Here is a 19,262-nt window from a genome sequence, read left to right as displayed (position 1 = left end):
AAAGGTGCTGGGAGATCATCCTCATCCTCAGCTGCAGCAGTGCCTCAGCCATGGCCTCTAACTGTCTGGCTGCAGGTAAAACCACAAGGTTAACAACCTTCAGGGGCTCTTGGGCCTGGTGAAGCACCTCACACTTACCCTTGTTGAGCATCCTCCTCACTGCACAAGCTCAGGCCTGGCAGGACTGAAAATAATCCCAGTAAATGGAGCAGCAGCAGGGGAATCAGAACAACACGAGGGCAGAAGGAAACCAAAGTGTGGGGTTGTTGATGATGGATGGGATTTGTCTTTGGGTGAGGCTGGAGGAGGAGATTTTGGAGCAGCCAAGCCAGCCAGGGGTGTGACTGTGTGTGGCCACGAAGGGACAGTCTCACACTGGTGTGACAGGCCCTGGCAGGGAACACCAGGGCAGCTCTGCACTGGTGCTGAGCAGGAGTCCCATAGCTGGGGCCTCTGACCCTTCAGATGCTGAAGTTAGACAAGATAAATCCTTCAGTGAGACTCTTAGCTTACATTAAAACAAATCAATAAGGTCCTAGCCCTTGAGTGGGCACTGAGAAGCTGGGAAGTAAATCCTAGATGCAGCTGAGAGGCTTTCAATCTAGCAGAGAAGGAGCAAACACACATTCCCACACATTTAAGACAATCACACAGCTTTTAGAGGATGGTGCAGTAATTTCTGGGCTCAGGAAAGAGAACAGGGGTAGCATCTTGTTGGCATCTTCTCTTTCCCTGTGATGACTAGAGCTTGTATACAAATGTGTGGAGATTGATTGCACTCATCCTCTTCTGACAGCAGAAGTGATTACTGTGGGCAGGGACCTGCTTGTGTGGATATAAAGAGGTGCAGCCTGCTGGCAGCAGACTCCCTCCCATCCCTGCTGCTCATTCCCATGCCTCCATCTGCTGCAGACAGGTTTCCAGGGGCTCCCCCTCCCCTTCTGCCTTCTTCTATGTAGGTAAAGTTGCTGGGGAAATCAGCTGTACAGCCCTCTACTGCTCCTTCCTGAGGCTTCAAAATTTACATATGTTCAGGCTGTTTGTTTTCAAAATACTCCCTTTGTTTTCCTGTTTTCCCAATGAAATCTGTCTCGTTTCCCTTTAACAAAAAGTGGACTGTGGGAAAAAATAAAATCCATGGTGTGACATGAAGATATTTTTTTTACCACTGACAAAACATGACAGAAACTCCCTAAAGGGCCCCACTTCTCATGTTCTTTCTTTATCTCCCAGGATTATCAGTCCTCTCTCTCCATCCATACTCTCTCTCCCTTCCCCTCACAAAGTGGGTGGCATTTACTTTGCAGAGTTGTGGGTGCACAGCTTCCTTTAAGAGCAAGAGGCACCTGCTTTGTGTTTGTGCCTGGCTGCTGCCCCAGATGGGTGACAAGTCCTGCCCAGGGACTGAGAACCCAATCCCTGACCCTCCCTACCCAGGCTTTTCTTCCCCAGGAAGGCCAGTGCCATTTTTTCTGGCCACAACAGTTGCCATTGGATCCAGAGCAGAGGTGCACTAGAAACCACGGTGTCCAGGTGGTAACAGGAGTGCAGTCCTTGTGGCCTCAAAGGAAAACTCAGGAGCTTCATCACCTCCAGCCAGATTATATTCTGTTCCAAGGAATCACTTAAAAAAACATCTCCAAGGTTTCTGACCCTATTTATGAGCTGGTGTAGCCATGGAAACAGTAGTTATGCCAGAAATAGCAGCTCACTTGAATGACAAAGAAAACACAAGTTTACAAGACAGTGATTTTTCCAGAGGCTGACTGAGCTCATGGGACTGTGGGAGGAAATCCCAGCTGAGGCACAGACTCAGGGATGCAGCTGATAAGGGCTGTGGCTGGTGTGGGGCACAAGAACTTTTGAAATGTATCTCTACAAGCTTGTGCCACATACTTGGGAGACTTTGTGCATTATTGATAGAGATTTATCACTTGCCACAAAGATATACCCAACTGGAAGTGAGCAGAGAATTAAGCAGGCAGTAAAATGTTGGTTTCCCTCCCGAAGATAGGCAGCCTACCAAGTGCCTCTGGATCCCAGAGGTGAGGGAACCATGGTAGGACCTGGATTTAGAAAGGTCTGTTGGTCTCATAGAAGAGCAGTGAGGTTGTCATGTCAACAGTGTTTTGGTGAGAAGCTCAGTGCAGTAAGGTGCCTGCAAATGAGGACTCACAGGCTGTAATCCTGCCCCTGCAGGGCTCACCATGCTCCTAAGCCTCGTGTCATTTATGCTAGTGTAGAAAAGAAGCACAGATACAGGGCACTGGGCTTTCCCTGCACAGATATTTGGTTGGTTGACTGCATGCAAATCAGTCCATTAAAAATGCAGAGAAGAAGACATGCTCCTGGGGAGTTTTATCATTTTTCCTTCAGGAAATCTCCCACAGTTATTTTGGTGTTGGGATGAAACATCCATAACAGCCTGCAATAAACAGGGTGTGCTGACTTTGGGAATCTGTGCCTGCTGCTGGACACAAAAGTTATGTTCAGTGTCCCTGAGCTCAGCTTGCAGAAGAGCCTGATCTTGATACTCCCACTCATACCCTGCAGGCTTCTCTGGCAATAGGGCAGAGAGGGAAGAGGCTGAGCTCTGTTTTTCCACTGGCAGGGCTCGAGAGGGAGATTTCCACGACCAACCTATAGAAAAGGGTCCTTTGAGGAAATATGAATTAAGTGATAAGGTTTTTCTGAACCATCAGCAATGGCCCTGTCTGTGCTACAAACTGGGTATTGGGGACATAGCTAAGTCCTCAAGCCAAAAGGCTATTGCAAAAGCTTCTGCAGGAAAAATGAAGTCCCTGCTTTTCTTATTTGGTCAAGGGTGCTCTACTTGCACATGTTAGAACATCATTAGAGGCCCCAGGCTTCCAGGCACAAATGCTTTAGGACATTCTGGGGCTTTTTATAGCAGATGATATAAAACCATGTAGTCTGTCCTACACTTCATTAGTTACCAGAATTATATTTTCTTCTCAGTAGTGAGTCTGGCCTTTCTTGGAACAGATAGCCAAGTCTTAGCATCTCACACTCACAAGACTGCTGATAGCATGATTTTAGTAACTTACAGAAACTTTTCCCTGATTGGCATAAATAAAAGGAAAACCAAAATAAATCCCCCCCCGCTCTCTTTTTTTTTTTTTTTTTTTTTTGAAATAGCCCTTTTTACCATCAGATCTCAGGAGACAGAGCTACATTTTTTTATCATTCTTATTTGTAAATATGGAAGAGATGGTGGAGAGAAAGTTCATGGACCTGCAGATAAGACTCAGCCATGCAGGCATCTGCTGAGGAGACTGATGTTCTTGGCCATGCAGCACAAAAAGCTCAGTGTTTCTAACTGCTTTGTGATTCATTGTTTAAGAGCATCCCCATGCTCATTGCAAAGCTGTCCCAAGAGAAAGCAATATCATTAGTGAGCATCCTTTCTGTGCACTCACTTTGCTTAATGTCTGCATCCAGGCTGTTGGTAATGACACAATAGGACTGACTTTGTTAGATTGTTTTATAAAGCATCCTTTCTTTCTCGTTTTCACTCTACCCACAATTAAAACATCTGCTTTTTTCATTTATAAGATTATTTTTCTCCTGAATGACATGTACAGAACAAGCTCAACATTAATATATTGAACAAAAACTTTGCATTTTTCCCTTTTTTATCAAGCCCAGGTAGTTAATCTGGTTATCTATGTGACGGCTATAAATCAGAGCTTGTGATTGCCCTTAAAAAATCACAGAGTTTGCATAGTATTGTCTCAAGAGCCTTTTTCAGATTTTTCTTTTCTCATAATTGATTCCTTCTGTGTGAATTACATGCCATGTACCTGTGAACAGTGATTAAATGGTACACTAGCACTCTCTAAAGTGCTAGTGCATTGAACTAAACAGAGAAGTAATACCGCCTTGTTAAAAAAAAAGAAGTGTGTTTTTATTTAAATAGAAATCAGAAAATCATATTGTTCCAGAGCTTTGTTCAGTTTAAAACAGTGTAGCAAATGATTCAGTGTCACTGGGCTAAGAAGCAGAAACTGTACACAAGTCAGCTCCAGATGTCTCCTTTCCTGACAGCTCTTTTTCTCATCTTTTTTTTTCCTTCTTCTTTTTGAATGATTGATTCTTTCTCCCTGGAAACCAGCAGCCCAATAAAGGAAGGCTTTTCCTAAACATTTTGGTAAAATGTTTCTTCCTTCTTCTTAAGGGGGCACATATCTTCCCGTGGCTTTCACACCACGCACGAGGCATTCTTCCTTCCTCCTCCTACCACATAAAAGCACTGCTGTGCAATCTCATTCAGTTCAGCCCTTTGCCACCATTATTATGATTTTCTTCATGTAGCAGTTGAGGCTTTCAGAAAGAAATGATTGCTTCTGGGGAGCATCTCACACTCTCCTTGGGAACATTTGACTAATGGGCAGAGGAGGCAGCTCTTCTGCTCCATTATCTTGTCTCTTGGGGTGCTGCTCACCTCCCAGACACATGGATGCTAAATGCTCTAGCTGCCATGTGATAGCAGATCCCTGGTGGATATAACTGTGGAAGGGGATCAAAATCTGAATAAATTAAAAAAAAAAAATTTTTTTCCTTTTATTGCTTAGGTGTACTGCTAGTACAAAGCCTTCTGTTTTCCCCCCAAGGATCTTGCACAACTGTAGAGCTTAATGTTGTAATGTTTGTTTGTTCATTTGTTTTTGTTTTTGATGGCCTTCCACTGTCAGATTCCAACCCTTTTTTTTCTTAATTTAGGTCCTCTACCCTCTTGTTTCCCACTGGAGGCACACACCTACAAATTGCTTTGAAGCTTCTTGCTGGGAGGCTGCTAAGGATATTTCTTTCAAGGACCTGGAATTGCAGCTTGCTTTCTGGTCCAGTCAAGCATCATAAACACAGCATAGAAGAAGTGAATTGTTTAGTAGCCATCATTGCATGTGGAGCATGCACATGTTGCACAAAGGATGTTCTGACAGTTTTGCATCCATGAAGATTTATTTGTGGGACACTGACAGCTGATGGTGTACTTTGACTGTAATGCTGAAAGTTATTTCTTGAAAGAAAAAGAAAATAAAGGAAAATGAGAGAGGGAAAAAGGGTAATTTTTCCCCACTGGCCAGCTGTAAAGGGCAATGATGGGGTCCCACAGGAACATCCTCCTCTGAGGACTCTCTCTGATGCTGCAGATGATGACAGATAAAGTGACCAGTAGCATGATTTCTTACCATGCTTTCCCTTGGTATGGTACAATTTCCATCAAGACCCACTTAAAACTCCTATGGATTATTTCTGGGTCTGTTTCTGTTGGATCTGGGAGGAGAACGTTCATCATGTACAAATGTTGCACATTCATTGCTTGTTAATCTTCTGTGAATATACAAAGCTGGATAATATTTACTGAGAATTTCAATAGCCATGACTCTTCTGTTGAACACCACATTTGTTTTTCTCCTTCATACACTGAAGTCTGCAATATCAAAGAAAAAGAAGGAGTGGGAGGAACAGCAATTCTCACAGCAGTTCTTGCACGAGAATCCACAATAATAACACTGTGGGGGTTTATGGAGGCAGGGCTGTGAGAGCAATAATATGTGAACAGCACAAGTGCAATAAAGGAAAAACATTGCCACAGAGAGGCTGGTAATTATTGTCTCGTGGCTTTGAGAGATGCTCTATAGCTGCAAGCAGCATGCCCTGAGCTACAGGGTATATAAAGCACCTAAGAGCTAGCCAGAGGCTGGACACAAACTGACTAGAAGCCATAAATTCTGGCACACAATCAAGCTCCTTGTTGAGAGTACTGTTTAGCACAGCAATGTCAGGGTGCAGCTGGCAAGGGAGATTTCCCAAGGTCAGCAGAGGAGGAGAGGATGCCACAGCTTCTCCTAATTTAGTCCCAGCTTCAGCTCTGGCTGTTTCAGAAGAAAGTCACAACACAGGGAGGAATGCTTGAATAAATAACTCCTAACACCCTGCTTGGTGATCAGCTTAGAACTGAGATTTGATTACACTTGCTAAGATTTGACCTTACATAACCACCTGTTTTCTGAGAGGCCCTAAAATAATCCAGTCCCCTTTTAAATCCAGCTCTGGTGGGTGACTTCCCTCGGACACCTTCACCTGCAGAACACTGACTTCTGCCCTGGCACCAAGTAAGGGATGGAGAGCAAAAGCTGCTTTCCTGCATGCTAGGCTCTGGAGAGCAGGGGATGCAGAGAAGACACCTCTGCTCCCCCATGACAAGCACCATCATCTTCCTTCACCAACCCCTGTGCTCTCACCCCCTCCCACCAATTTAGCTCTCCTCACTGAGCTGCTCTGTCCATCCTCAGCCTTCCTCAGGCTAGACTCTGAAGGAAAATGGCTCAGTTTTGCCCCTACACGCTCATCCCCCACAAAATCCTTTTCCTTCCTCTGTCTTCCTGTTTCCCTTGCTTCCTCAGGGGATTGTGAAGTGACATGTGAAGTCTTTGCACACCTCCAGGCTTGTGACAGGGGTTATGGGATTAGCACTTTAACAAGCCTGAAAGCTGCTTAGACAAGTATTAAATCTCCAATCTCTCCATCTTTCAAAGAAATCACTTCTGGAGGAGCTGAAGAGGTGGAACACACACTCATGTCTTCAGGGGTCAGCTCTTCATGCAGCTGAGAGCCCTCAAGTCCAGTGGCTAGGTGGTTTGAAAGGATTCTCATGGGACTTGGGGTTGGAAAACCCAGTTAAACCTTTACCAGGGGCTTTGTGTTGGCACCCCAAAGTGCCTTCTCTCTCCTTGCCCTCCATGATGGCTCCCTTGCCTGACATTTTATCTAGCCTCCATCCCTTCCTTCCCTTCCCACCCCAAGGGCAGCAAAAATCCTTTGCAGCACCTTAAAAGTGGTGAGTAGCACCAGGGAAGAAGAAATTAGGCACCACCTCTCCTAGGCTCACCAGGATCAACCTTACAATGCTGACTTCTAAAGCCAGTCCTGGGGCGATTTGTGCCTGTGTTTTATTCAGAGGTGAATTCATGCTTCATTGGCGGTATCGCTCTGTTTATCCCACTTAACTGAGAGTCAGAGAAGGCAGTGCTGGGATTACCAGAGTTGGGTGGCACCTCGTGGTGCAGTGAATGCTCCCCCACAAGGCAGGGAAAGCTCCTGTCTGAGCTCCTGGACCTGTCACCTTGCCCATTCCCATCCCCTCGTGACTGCCTCGGGAGCGGATTGCCTCCTCCCATCTCTGCAGGGAAGAGATCTCTGCCTGTAGAGAGGGACACCATGTGGGGACACCATCTGGGGACACCATCTGGGGGGCACCCACGGCCAGAACTGACACCTACCTTGCTGCACCTGCTGATGTGAACTTGCTGAACTGTGAGGTCGTCTTCCCAGTGTGTCACCTGTAGCCTTCCTGGGACTGAAAAAAGCTTGAGGAGGAGGCAAAACTCATGGCAGTGACAGCATTCAGCAATATTATTCACTAGACAGAAATCATAGTTAGTAACTGTGTACTAGTTCAGTGAAAATACAAATTAGTAGTTCCAAATTAAATCATTTTACAAGAGCAGCATTAAAGGTATTACTCTGTTGAGATTCTTAAAATTTCAAACATGGATTCCCTACCTGGACTGAAATTTCTTTTTATTTTTCCCCTCAGAGCTTCCAGCCTGGTAAATTTCAGCTCCAAATTAGACAGTTTTTGAAATGACAAATAGGTGAAAAAAAGAGATTGTAACAGGTAAAATTTTACTGGATTAGTCACGTCTAAAGGTCATAAAGTAGTTCTGTTCCTCAAATGCAGCGAGCAACCTGTTCCACAGAAGATGGAGATGACATTTAGCAGCACAAAGCTGCAATGCACCACCACTGCAAAAAGTTCAAATCTAGAAATACTGGATACCTAATGGCAATAATCCAAATTCAAACAGGAAAAAAAATGCCTAATTTTTTAAATCTTACTGTTTTTAAAAAAGTCAAGGTTTATTGTTTCCAATAGGGTGCTACAGACACATATGACTGTTGGGAGTACAGGCTGTATAGTTGAAGGATATGCATTTAAAATTTTGCATAAAATTTTTGAAATAAACTTAAGACACATGAGGTTGATCACACCTATTATTGTGGTCTACTAATTGTACAATCAGCTGTTGTCAATGGGGTAAAACGAAATAAGACCTAATCATAATATTTTAAGTAAAAAAATATTATTTTCCAGCTAAGAACACATTTGAAATTCTACCATGTTTTTTGCTATAAAGCAGGCACACTTTAGCTGTTGTCCCTGCCTCCTTCTGTCACAGACAAAAGAACTGGCTGGGGTTGGGCAATGTCTGCCAAGAGATGATCTTCATGGCATGGCATCAGTTTGTCACAGGTGAAATACTCAGTGGCAGAGATTTGCTGTCAATGATGTCCTGCTCCGTTGTGGTTCAAACCTTTCCTTCCTTCCAGCAGAGCAGTGACGTGGTTCCCCAGCAGGATGCTGGATATGCTGACCCAAAGGATCATGCCTGGCTTCTAGGTTCCCATCTGCTTGGCATGGTGTGATTCCAATGTCTACAGCTCCTTCTCACACTGCTTATGAACAGGAAGAGGAGGCACAGAGCAATTACATGATGTCCCCATGATTACATGCTGACTAATTTCTAATTTAGGAGTAAAATCTGTTTCCCCTGCATGCTAGGCAGATGAAGCCATGTAGGTTGAGTGCACATACATATGGTGGCACACAGCTACACATCCCTATACCTTTATGCATATTTGTGAATAAACTGATCTTAATTTATGCTCCCATGTGTTTAGAAATAGCATGTAAATAGCTACACAAAGGCATGTGTGGTCTGGTGTTTAACTAAAAAGAAGCCCACAAAAGAGACCAAGCTAATCTCAACTGTTCTTCAGCAAGAATGATTGCAATAAAACTACTTACAGTTGCACTGTACACAGTGGCTAAAACCAAGTGAATTTCAAACCAAGCCATGAGTGAACAGGAACCTCAACCCACACCTCCTCCCAGCTACACTGTGTTCAGTTTCTAAACTGAAATCAGACACTTAGACAGCAGAGAAACCAAGACAAGAAGCTGTTGTACAAGACACAGGGGCTTCCTCAAATCTTTCCATAGTTAACACATCCTACTCTTCACAGCTTTCCCAGGCCAGGACTGCTTACATGAACAATATGAGCTGCCATAAAGTGGCATTGTAGTTGAAAGAATTTGCTCTGTTCTTTCCTCATCCTCATCCCCATCCCACTCAGCCACTGGTCCTGGCATAAAGGTTTAGTCCCATTTGTCCATTATAAACAACTATGGGGAAACCTATATGGGTTGAAAATTCACCAATGTATGCTCACACATTTGCTTACATGTTTTTTCCCTGGTACCATTTGAACTCATCTAACTACTGAATTCAAGTCAGGTCCCTTGTGTTGGCCCAAGGGAAGGGTTAGTGTAGCAGTGAAAAGCAGTGGCAGAGAATGAAATAATTTTTCTTGATGGTGAAACTAATTAATGGAAGCTTGAAATGTTTCTGAGGCTATAGCCCCTGATAAATGGGAATCCATTGTCAGACAGATACATGCTCTGTTTTTCCCTTGAAATTCATGAGGCAAGGATCATTGTGCCACCCATAACCTAAATGAAACCAATATCTGGCTGGAAAAATCAATCCCCCCTCTTCTGAAATCTGTTAATCCCCAAAGAAGATCCCTTTCCCTCAGTTGTTTGCAACCTTTAAAAATTTGTGTACAATAAACACTTTTAATGGATATGTGGATCTGGGGCAGTGAATGTAAGCCCATTGGCAATAGATATGCTTTGCTTATTTTGCTGCTGTAAATGCATTAAGAGCAGTCTATCAGTCATTGCAGGCCCAGATTTGTTGTTTGCAAACCAATGATCTAATTTGTTGTGCACTGAGGACTGTGTACATGAAGGATTTATGTCACTGATGAACTAAGTGGGCACTCCATGAGGGGCAAAGAAAGAGGAAATCTGCTGATATTTCACAAAGTAAGGGATGTGAAATCTTTTTGATCGTTTAATCAACCCTGGGAAATGAGAGCTTTTTCTTCCTGAGGTAGCTGATCTTGGAAACTGCTTCTGTGAGAAGGGCTGGGAGTTGGGAACAATAAGCTGATTAAGTGCAGCAGGTAGCAGGAAAAATGAGGTTCATTTTTTTTTCATTTGCAATACTGCTTATCTTCCCACGTACGCGGGAATACACAACCCGATTCTCCGCATATTTTAATCGGTATAAATCAGCGCCACTTTTTGAAACAGACCATAATTACAGCAGGAAAATAAACAAAATAAAAGCCTGGGGAGGAAAACAAAGCCATCACCCCCTCTCTCCCGGGCACAGCAGCCCGAAGCGGCGCACGGCGAGCACTCCCGCGTCCCCGGCCGGGCTCAGCTCCGCAGACAAAGCCCTGCGCACCTCTGCGCAAAAGGAGCGGGCGCAGACAAAGCGGGGCAGGCGGCGGAGCGCCGCAGCATGCGGGGCCGCCAGGGCTTCCTCTGCTGCGGGTGGGCTGCTGCTGCTGCTGCTGCCGCTGCCGCCGCTCTTGGGGTTTTTTTTTTTTTCGCTGCGTGTGAGTGTTATTTTTTTTTTTTTCCTCTCTTCACCAACTTCCTTCCTGCTCCAACTGCCAAAGCTCGAGGCTGAGCGCTGACAGCAGAGGAGGACCCCGGCCGCAGGCGCCGCTCCGCCGGTGAGTGCGAGGGGCGGGCGGGGGCAGCGGGCACGGACGGCGCGGCCCCGGCTCGCTCCCCGCGCAGCTCCGCGCCCTCGCCCCGGGGCTGGCGCCGGTGCCCGCTCCTGCCCGGGGAGGCAGGCAGAGCCCTGCCCGACCCGAGGGGGAAGCCAGGCTGCGCGCTGCCATGGGGCAGGGCAAGGAAGGGAAGGGGCCCCCGCGGTCCCGGGCTGGCCCGGCGCTCCCCGGGCAATGGGCTCCCTTCTGCACCCCGGGGCTGGGGATGGGGAGGCCGGGGCTGGGGGCGCTGCTGAGTCCGGTGCGCTTCTCCCCCATCGCGGAAAATTACTTCCTCCCTGCTAAACCCGCTTCCTGGAGATTAGCCCTCGGCCAGGGGGTGGTTTGGAGAAGTGATGAGCAGACGGAGGGCAAGTGAAATGCTGTCCCTCTGACAGCCCTTTTTGTGCCCCGTGGAGGCATGGGGGGCCGAGGAGGTGCCCACCCTCCACCTTGTGACTGCCCCTCCTGCTGCAGGTGCGAGGGCAGCTGTCTGTCCGCGGCACAGGCAGAGCCCAGCTGCGAGACTCTCGCACCTCTCGCCAAGGCATGATTCCGTCTTTGCCTCCTGCAGCCATCTCTCTCTAACAGGGATCCCTAACCTGCCCTTGCCCCCTCCCTGCTGTTTCACGGGTGCTGCCAGGGGTGCAGGTGACACAGGACTGTGGGATGGAGCTGCAGAAAGGCAAGAAAAATGTGGCAGGGTGAGACACCAAGCACACAGATTTCTCCTTGCATATAACAGTGTAGGGTTAATTTTCTCAATTTAGTGAGGCTCTTGGTCTGAATGGGGGCTCCATATTAGGCTGGGCAGTGGCACAGAAACTCAGGAACCCCGACAGCAACATGATGTCTCTGGTGCCTGAGCTCAGGAATGTGTCTCAGCTTGCAGAGGGCACCAGCAAGTAGGGGCATGAGCTGCTGGGATGGGAGCTTTCCTCTTGGTCACCGCCTGCCTTGGAGTTTGGCAGGAAGGCAGCACCAGGTCCATGGCTTGGGGAAAAATGCCAGAACTTGGTCTGATCGGTGCCATCCTGAGGCGCCTGTGAGCCAGAGGTTGTTCATCCCAGACAGTCTGGCTGGTCCTGTTCCCTGCAGGATCTTGCTCTTGGCATGGCAGATTGTCTGTGCCCCTTTCTGGGAGGTTCAGAACCTAAAAGCATTCCCCCTCAAGTGAGCCACCCCTGGGGGCTAGCAGGGACAGTCTCTGTGGCATGTGTGGTGCAAAGGGAAGGTCTGAGCGATGAGGAGTCCAGTCTGACTCTGGTGCAGTCCTGACTCTGCCTTTTCTCTGCATGAGGGCAGAGATGCCTCTTTCCATCCCCTGTGATACACTACAGGAGGTGGACATGGGAGGATGGGGCAGGCAGGCACCCGTGCTCTGTGCTCGTGTTGGTGGCAGATGCAGCCTGGTATTGTGGAGAGCTGGGGTCAGTGCTCAGACCTGCAGCTGGAGCCCAAGCGGAAGGCAAGGCTTGGCACTGGCTGTCATGGCTAACCCCAGCCTCCTCCTGTGCTGAACGTGGAATGGCACTGAGGGCATTGTGAGGCTTTCTAAGGTGACTCTGCTGGGGCCACAGAGTGCTGGGGCATGTGTAATTGCTGCTTTAGGGAGGGAGCTTTTGGTTTCCTTTCTCATGAGGACAAGCTCAGGGGCCTTTCCCATGGTATTTGGGTATTTCACACTCCTAGGTCTGGGCATGAACTGAACCAGGGTTATTCAGTTGCTGGGACCTGTTTTTTTCTTGTTTGTTTGGGTTGAGATTCCCTTTTATTTCCCATGTGCCCATTCTGTACTAGTTCCTCATTCACCTCAAAATTGCAAAGTTGTCTTGCAATGGCCATTTCCAATTAAAATACCTGACTGAATCTTCTTGTTTGTGTGCTGGTCAGTTCTTTTCTGTCCCTTTGCAACATGCCAATGTACCACTCCTTGATTATTTTTCTTCCCTGCACTGGAATTGCTCTGAGAGGTCTGCATACTACTCAGAGTTGCCTGGCACCACTTGATGATTCACCTTAAACAGTTGTTTTTTCCTTCTTTTTTGTTCTTTTTTGTGTGTGTTTCTTTTCTATTTTAATAAATGAAAAAACTATCGCATTAGCTCCCAGTTTAACTTTTGGGAGCAGGGGCAAAAATTAAGGCTGCAGCTGCAGAGAAGGACAAATGATTTGTTTGGAAAATTGCAAATAAGGAAGCAAAAGGGGACTTTTTAGTAGGGACAGTCTCAAAGAAGCCTAAGTGGAAGTGAACTGAATGATCTGTGTAGCTTGACCAAATCCTCTTGCTGCCAAACAAAAAACAAGGAATGGCTTGGCCATGTGTGACAACTGTACCAGGGCACTGCTTTGTTTTTCAGCCTTTCTCCCAAGAGTGGGAAGGTGGCTGGGACCATATGGCTGCCTCCTGGAGGCAGGCAGCTGACTGAGGGCACCTGGCACAGCATTGCTTACCTCTCCTGCCTGCCTCCTGTTCCCCGTCCCATGCTCTGCCCATTGGCTGCTATTTCCCTGCTCTGGCTCCATTTGGGAGGCCAGCCCAGCAGTTTCACTGCCCGTGTGCCATTCAGCACCCAGCCCCGCTGACTGCGGCTCAGCTCTCCTGCCTCTCACTGCGAGGGCACCGCTGGAGCAGCACGGCTGTGCCTGGCTCCTCTGGGCTCCCCACCGTGCTTCCCTGCTCAGTGGGAAGGAGACTCCTGGTGGGTGCCTGGAGCCAGCTGTTAGTGGGAGCACAGGCAATGCCAGCACAGACTTTGCTGCCCGCTTCCTTGAGAGCTTAGCTGATTTGCTAATCTAAAAAGTGGCTGTCAGATATCCGACCTTTTTGTGAAATGTGGGGTTTAAGCCGTTATGGGAGGGTGAACGAAACATCTGTCCTTGGCTTTATTCGTGTTTCTCTGTGTTCCAGCGTGTGGCAGTGGCTCTTTGTGCGAGCCCTGTACGAGGGCTTGTAATTGCAGGGTTGCCGGCCACAACTGTGCTGCAGAGTGGCTGTAAATCACTCTGGTTTCAGCCTCTGCTCCCGCACCTCCTCCCTGGGAGCGAATAATGGTGTAGGTCTGCGTGTGCGCGTGGTGCCTGCAGGGAGAGGAGCGGGGGTAGGGGGGGATTGTGTTTGAGCCAGAATATCAGCACAGCAGTGTCTGGATTGCAGCCGATCGCCGTCGCCATTTGCCTGTAGGAATCCCGCTGCCTTCAGCACTGGGTGGGTGCCTGCCTGTCAGGGACTGAGCCACACTGTGCCCACAGTGAGTGCCCCCATTCTCCCAAGCCACAGCAATCTCACTGACTGCCCCCTCCTCTGTCACCCAGACCAAGTCACCATGACTGAGAAGACACAAGAGCCTCATGTGGAGGATGATGATGATGAGCTGGATGGGAAACTCAATTACAAACCTCCTCCCCAGAAAACACTGCAGGAGCTGCAGGAGTTGGACAAGGATGATGAAAGCCTCGCTAAGTACAAGAAGTCCCTGCTGGGAGATGGACCTGTGGTAGTAGGTAGGCTGGGGCACACTGACAGGGAGGGAATGGGGAGATGTACTGCAGCAGTGTGCTGTTGCTTCAAAGAAGAGGGATCTTGTTTGCCCAGGCACATGCACTGCTTGTGCTGGAGGACTGGGGATGGGCAGGTGGAAAGCTGCACATAAAGGAAGCACGGAAGATGCTCAGAGTGTTAGGAGTTAGGAGGATTACTGGGGAGTGCTGGCATCAGAAAAGGACTTGTGGTGGGAGATGTGTGGGTCTCAGAGGACTTTTGGGGGTTTTGAAGGGGTCAGCCTATGCTGAAATGTGGTCTTGTTGCTCAGAATGATCCTAAGAAGGAAATTTTCTGTGGTGGAAAGACCACCTGTAGGTATTGTGATGGAGGCCAGAGGGATCCATGTGGAAGGACTGGGTAGACATGTGGTCCTATTGTGCTAAGGAAGCCTGGCATTACTGGGCGTTTCATGAAATGCAGTTTCTGTGTGGCAAGGCATCCCTGTTTCTTCAGTGTCATTCCCCTCCCCTCTGATTGCATCTAATTTTGCAAGCTGACAGCTTCCCCCTGACTTTTCCTACCTGCAGACCCAACAGCTCCCAATGTGGTGGTCACCCGACTCACTCTGGTTTGTGACTCTGCTCCAGGACCCATCACCATGGACCTTACAGGTAGGCACAGGCTCTGCCCTTGGTCACAGAGGGGAACAACCAAAGGCCCTGGCATGCTGCAAGTTAAAAGAGAGTTTGTCCTTGGGATGCCACAGTGGGTTTTAGAGGAGCTCTGAAGTCATCTTAGCCCTTGTTTCTTATTTTAAGGTATACACATATAAATAAAAAAGAAGCTGATGTAACAGAGGAAAATATTGAGGTATTTTCCTTCATCTAGACTGCTGTAGGAGCTCCTGGGTTTCTCTTGCCATCTCTGCTTGCTTCCTTTCATTGACACTTCATGAGCACAAGGGATGTGCATGCATTTGGGTTGCAGGCTGTATTGAAACTTTAGAATCGAGCAATACTGCAGTTCCGGCTCCTGGGGGCATGGGGAGAGAGCCTTATATGGGCTTTTCTGCAGAGAGAGGAAGCTGGGCCTGGAGAGGCAGAGAGGCTTCCTGTTCACCCAAAACCACCCAAAACCCCTGTGGGGCCCAGGCAGCCTTCCAAGCTGGGCAGGAGCTGTGGAACACGCTCCTCTCACCAAGCCAGGCTGGGCATGGATGGAGCATACACACCCTGCTGCATCTGCTCTGCAACAAGCCTGTGCATAAACATCCTTGTGTACATGTGCTCAGACCTGTGTGTGTTCAGGCATTATCTTCTGTGGGCACAGATACATACGAGCACCCAGGAATTTCTGTGTATTTGGTCACACAACACAATCTCACAAGGATGTCTGCATGCTCTTTTTACATGTGTCATCCTTTGAAGGGATGCTCACCTCTGACAGCAACCCCATGCCCATCTTCCCCCCTGTGCCTGGTCTCTCCTTGCTGTGACATCTCTAGCTGACAGCTTGATTCTCTTCTTGCAGGTGACCTCGAAGCACTCAAGAAAGAGACCTTTGTATTAAAGGAAGGGGTGGAATACAGAGTTAAGATCCACTTCAGAGTGAGTTGTTTTCCTTCCAGTTGCTTCTTATCAGTTGCTAAGGCCAGTCAGTGGCAGTCTATCAGATAACTAGAGCCAGGCAGAATGCCTGCCCAAAAGCTCCCCTAGCTTCAGGTGCTGTTCTACCCAACAAGGGATGAGGTATTTCCAGGAAATCACTTCTGCTTGCTCACCCCTTGGAGGAAGTTGGTTTCTGTTTGCTCACACTGATAAATGAGTGGGTTAAAAGCCAGATGAGTAGTTTTGGCTGAGTTTGGTTTTGCTTTTTAGCCACTAGAAAATCTTTACTCCACACTAAGTGGAAATGAACAGGGAGGAGAGAAGAGAAGAGAAGAGAAGAGAAGAGAAGAGAAGAGAAGAGAAGAGAAGAGAAGAGAAGAGAAGACGAGAATGGCTGTTCATGAAGTACTGATTCAGTCAGTAATACTGGACTTCATGTACATATTTAGAAGATGTAATATTGTAGCATTTGGCTGAAGATACCTGAATTCTTCAGGTTGTGATATACCTAAATGGTCTTATTTCACCCTCACTCCCATTAATCAGTGTGTCAGCCATTTCTTCTGTTTACAGCTGAAAATTAAACTTGGCCACGCCAGCACTGAACTGATCATCTCTGCAAGTGCTTGCTTCAAAGATGGGCTTGGAAGAGAATGCAAAAAGGGAAGCAAGATAATTCTCCTGAGACAGATGAGGGAAGGTGTTAATACTGTGGCTTCTGTAGGGCAGATTTCCCTTTTTCTCTGAGGCTTGCTGTCTCAGAGATGAATGTCCCTCAATGCTCTCCTCTGAGACACCTCCAGCTCTCTTTTGTGCTGTGAAATATTTCCATCTGTATCTGTGCCTTGTTGACTGGAGACACCTGAAGCCAGACAGGTTATTCTAATTCCCTCCCTCAGTTCCATGGCTGGTAAGGGCTGGTACTGTGGGAATTCTACCCTGGAATGTAAAAGGATCTGTCCATCTCGTTTTCAGATTGAGTAGTGTGCACTGTGGGAAGGCAGTATATGCTGGAGGGGAGGAGCAGCACTGCATACACCCAAGCTATCCATGGGAGATTTGAGAAAAGATTTATGAAAACTGTCCCTCTCTCTTTTGAGAAGAAACTTCCCAGGTCCCCATGGAGCTTAGAGGGCACCTGGGAGCTGCCCACCCATTGGGGCTGAAGGGATGACTCTAGTTACCCATGGATGGCTTCCAGTATGAAAATTATCAAACAGGAACTCCCTGCTTCACTTTTCTTTGTCCTCATCAGCATGTCTTGAGAACTTTACTGATGTGCTCCAGTCAGCTTCAAAGTTGAGCAAATGATAGGGAAGTACAGAGTTGCACAGAGGATGCTAAAAGTCTCCAGGTACCTATGGAGAAGTTGTTTTAGGGACCTGTACAATGTGCCCTGTGCTGAGGCTCCCTTGTGTAGGGAGCCAAGATGGGTATGTCCTTCAGGAGGGGAAAAATCATCAGGTACAGAACCAAAACTCTCTCCTGACACTTCTGGTTACTTCCTGCAGGTAAACAGGGACATTGTGTCAGGACTGAAATATGTGCAGCACACCTACCGGACAGGGGTGAAGGGTGAGTAAGAGCCCTGCATGCCCTGCACAGCACTGCTCCTGCCCCTGTGTTCCCTCCTCTGGAACAAGGTTCTGCAGCTCTGGGCTGGGACAGAGGCCCCCTTGGTCCCAAGTCCCACTGTGTGCTAACACTCAGGAGGTGACTTCTCAGCAGAGTGCATAGGCCTGCTTCACCCAGGACAGCAGTTCCTTGTTTTGTGCACACTCAGTGTGAGCCAGCTCTGGGGTCTGTATGCTACACCCTGGCTGCAGCAGCAAAGTCCACAGACACTCTGCTTGGACAGTGCTTGCCACACATTGCTTTTCCATACAGAGCTCTTCTCGTCCCCTCTGCCCCCTGTGCAGTGGTTCAGCCTGTGTAGAGCTTCCCACCCTCTGAAAGCTCTTCAGAAGCCCTTGGTAAAATTCAGACCTGCTCTGTGAAACTTCCCATTGTGTGCAGGGCCCTGTATTTGCCCATGGGTTCTCCTCAGTGCTGCTCTGCTTGGACAAGGCAGAGGAAAGCCCCATTTTGTACACACACACCCCACATGCATTTTTGTGCAACCACCTCTAAGGCCTCAGCATCCTGTTCAGCACACATAACTGGTGTCTTCTCACCAGTAGAGAGAAGTAGTGGGAAATCAAGGTAGATCTTGAGCCATATGCTGGGTGTACTCACAGCCAGAATGTTCAGCTTTCTCCCAAATTAGTCTCAAATGAGGACAAGTACATCCATGTGAGAGTGCACAAACTGAGTTGCCTGTTCACCTGCCCATCCATCCGTGTTCTCCTTCCAGCTGTCCTTATGCTTCACTAACCCACTTTTCCCACTGATTTTGCTCTCCTTTGCTGCCATGGGCTGTTCCTTTCTCCCCCATCTCCTTCCTGCTCTTTTGCTCATGGCTTCCTCTCTCCCTCATCATTCCCCATGTGAGGGGCTTATTCCCTGTGGATTGTTTTCTCCTAGTGGACAAAGCCACGTTCATGGTTGGCAGCTACGGGCCACGGCCAGAGGAGTACGAGTTCCTGACGCCCGTTGAGGAGGCTCCTAAGGGTATGCTGGCTCGAGGCACCTACCACAACAAATCCTTCTTCACGGATGATGACAAGCACGACCATCTCACCTGGGAGTGGAACCTGTCCATCAAGAAGGAATGGACAGAATGAGTTCACCCAGTTTGCCTTCCCCCTTCCCATCCCCTTGCCTCCTGCACCAGTCTCCAGGCCTTTGCTGCTTCTTCTGATACACTGAGAACAACCCAGCCACCACCCCATCATGACCATAATGGGTTAAATTGGGAAGCACCTCCCTCCCTCTCCCCCAGTACTTCCTCCTGTTGTCCCCATCTCTCCCATACCAACTCCAGTCCTGGAAGTGCCTTTTCGAGGAAACAAGATCACCTGGCAGGGGTGGACTGGTCCCTGGAAAATCCCTATCTTGAGTTACACTTGCCATGTGCTCTGACTCATTGTAAAGGGTCACTTACCTCCCGTGATGGTCTCCTGGTCTGTATCTGGTGCCCTACCCTGTTAAAATCCATCCTTGTGCAGGCAAAGCCAGTCAGGGGGAATGCAGCTAGCTGCCGCAACAAGACTTCAGTGTCTGAGAATAAAACCAGTTTCTTTCTTCTTTTCTGCATGAGTGTCACATTCTTTTCTAGAGCATGTTTCTCAGTGATGTGTGTGTGGAGAATGCAGTATAGGAAGGCTTAAGAGCATATTTCAGCAGGGAAATAGCCCTCCTCCTTCAAAGCAGCAGCCTTACTCTATAAGCAAATTATTTCAGAACAGTTTCCTTCAGGGATTTCATTAATTCTTTGAAGCCAAAGTCTGGGCTGTGATGGGGGCAGACTCCAGGGGTGGACAGCCCCCACCTCTCATCCCAGATGGCCGCTG

The 19,262-nt window shown here is 48.0% G+C and overlaps 1 protein-coding gene across 2 annotated transcripts; it reads left to right on the top strand.

Moving 5' to 3' along the window:
- Positions 1–10,217: 10,217 nt before the first annotated feature.
- Positions 10,218–18,996, top strand: ARHGDIB (Rho GDP dissociation inhibitor beta). Of its 2 annotated transcripts, none has more exons than XM_054631231.2 (6): positions 10,218–10,680; positions 14,035–14,223; positions 14,791–14,874; positions 15,734–15,810; positions 17,322–17,385; positions 18,334–18,996. In XM_054631231.2, exons 2-6 carry the CDS (start codon positions 14,046–14,048, stop codon positions 18,531–18,533), a joined length of 603 nt encoding a protein of 200 aa, XP_054487206.1. In that variant the 5' UTR covers positions 10,218–10,680; positions 14,035–14,045; the 3' UTR covers positions 18,534–18,996. The 2 variants fall into 2 exon arrangements, with proteins under 2 accessions (XP_054487206.1, XP_054487207.1); XM_054631232.2 differs by lacking the exon at positions 10,218–10,680 and adding an exon at positions 13,786–13,927.
- The last annotated feature ends 266 nt before the right edge of the window (positions 18,997–19,262 follow it).

This window comes from Agelaius phoeniceus, chromosome 5, assembly GCF_051311805.1.
Source record: "Agelaius phoeniceus isolate bAgePho1 chromosome 5, bAgePho1.hap1, whole genome shotgun sequence".
NCBI lineage: Eukaryota > Metazoa > Chordata > Aves > Passeriformes > Icteridae > Agelaius > Agelaius phoeniceus.
The sequence above is the reverse complement of the archived record's forward strand: the minus strand, read 5'-3'. Positions and strand labels throughout refer to the sequence as shown.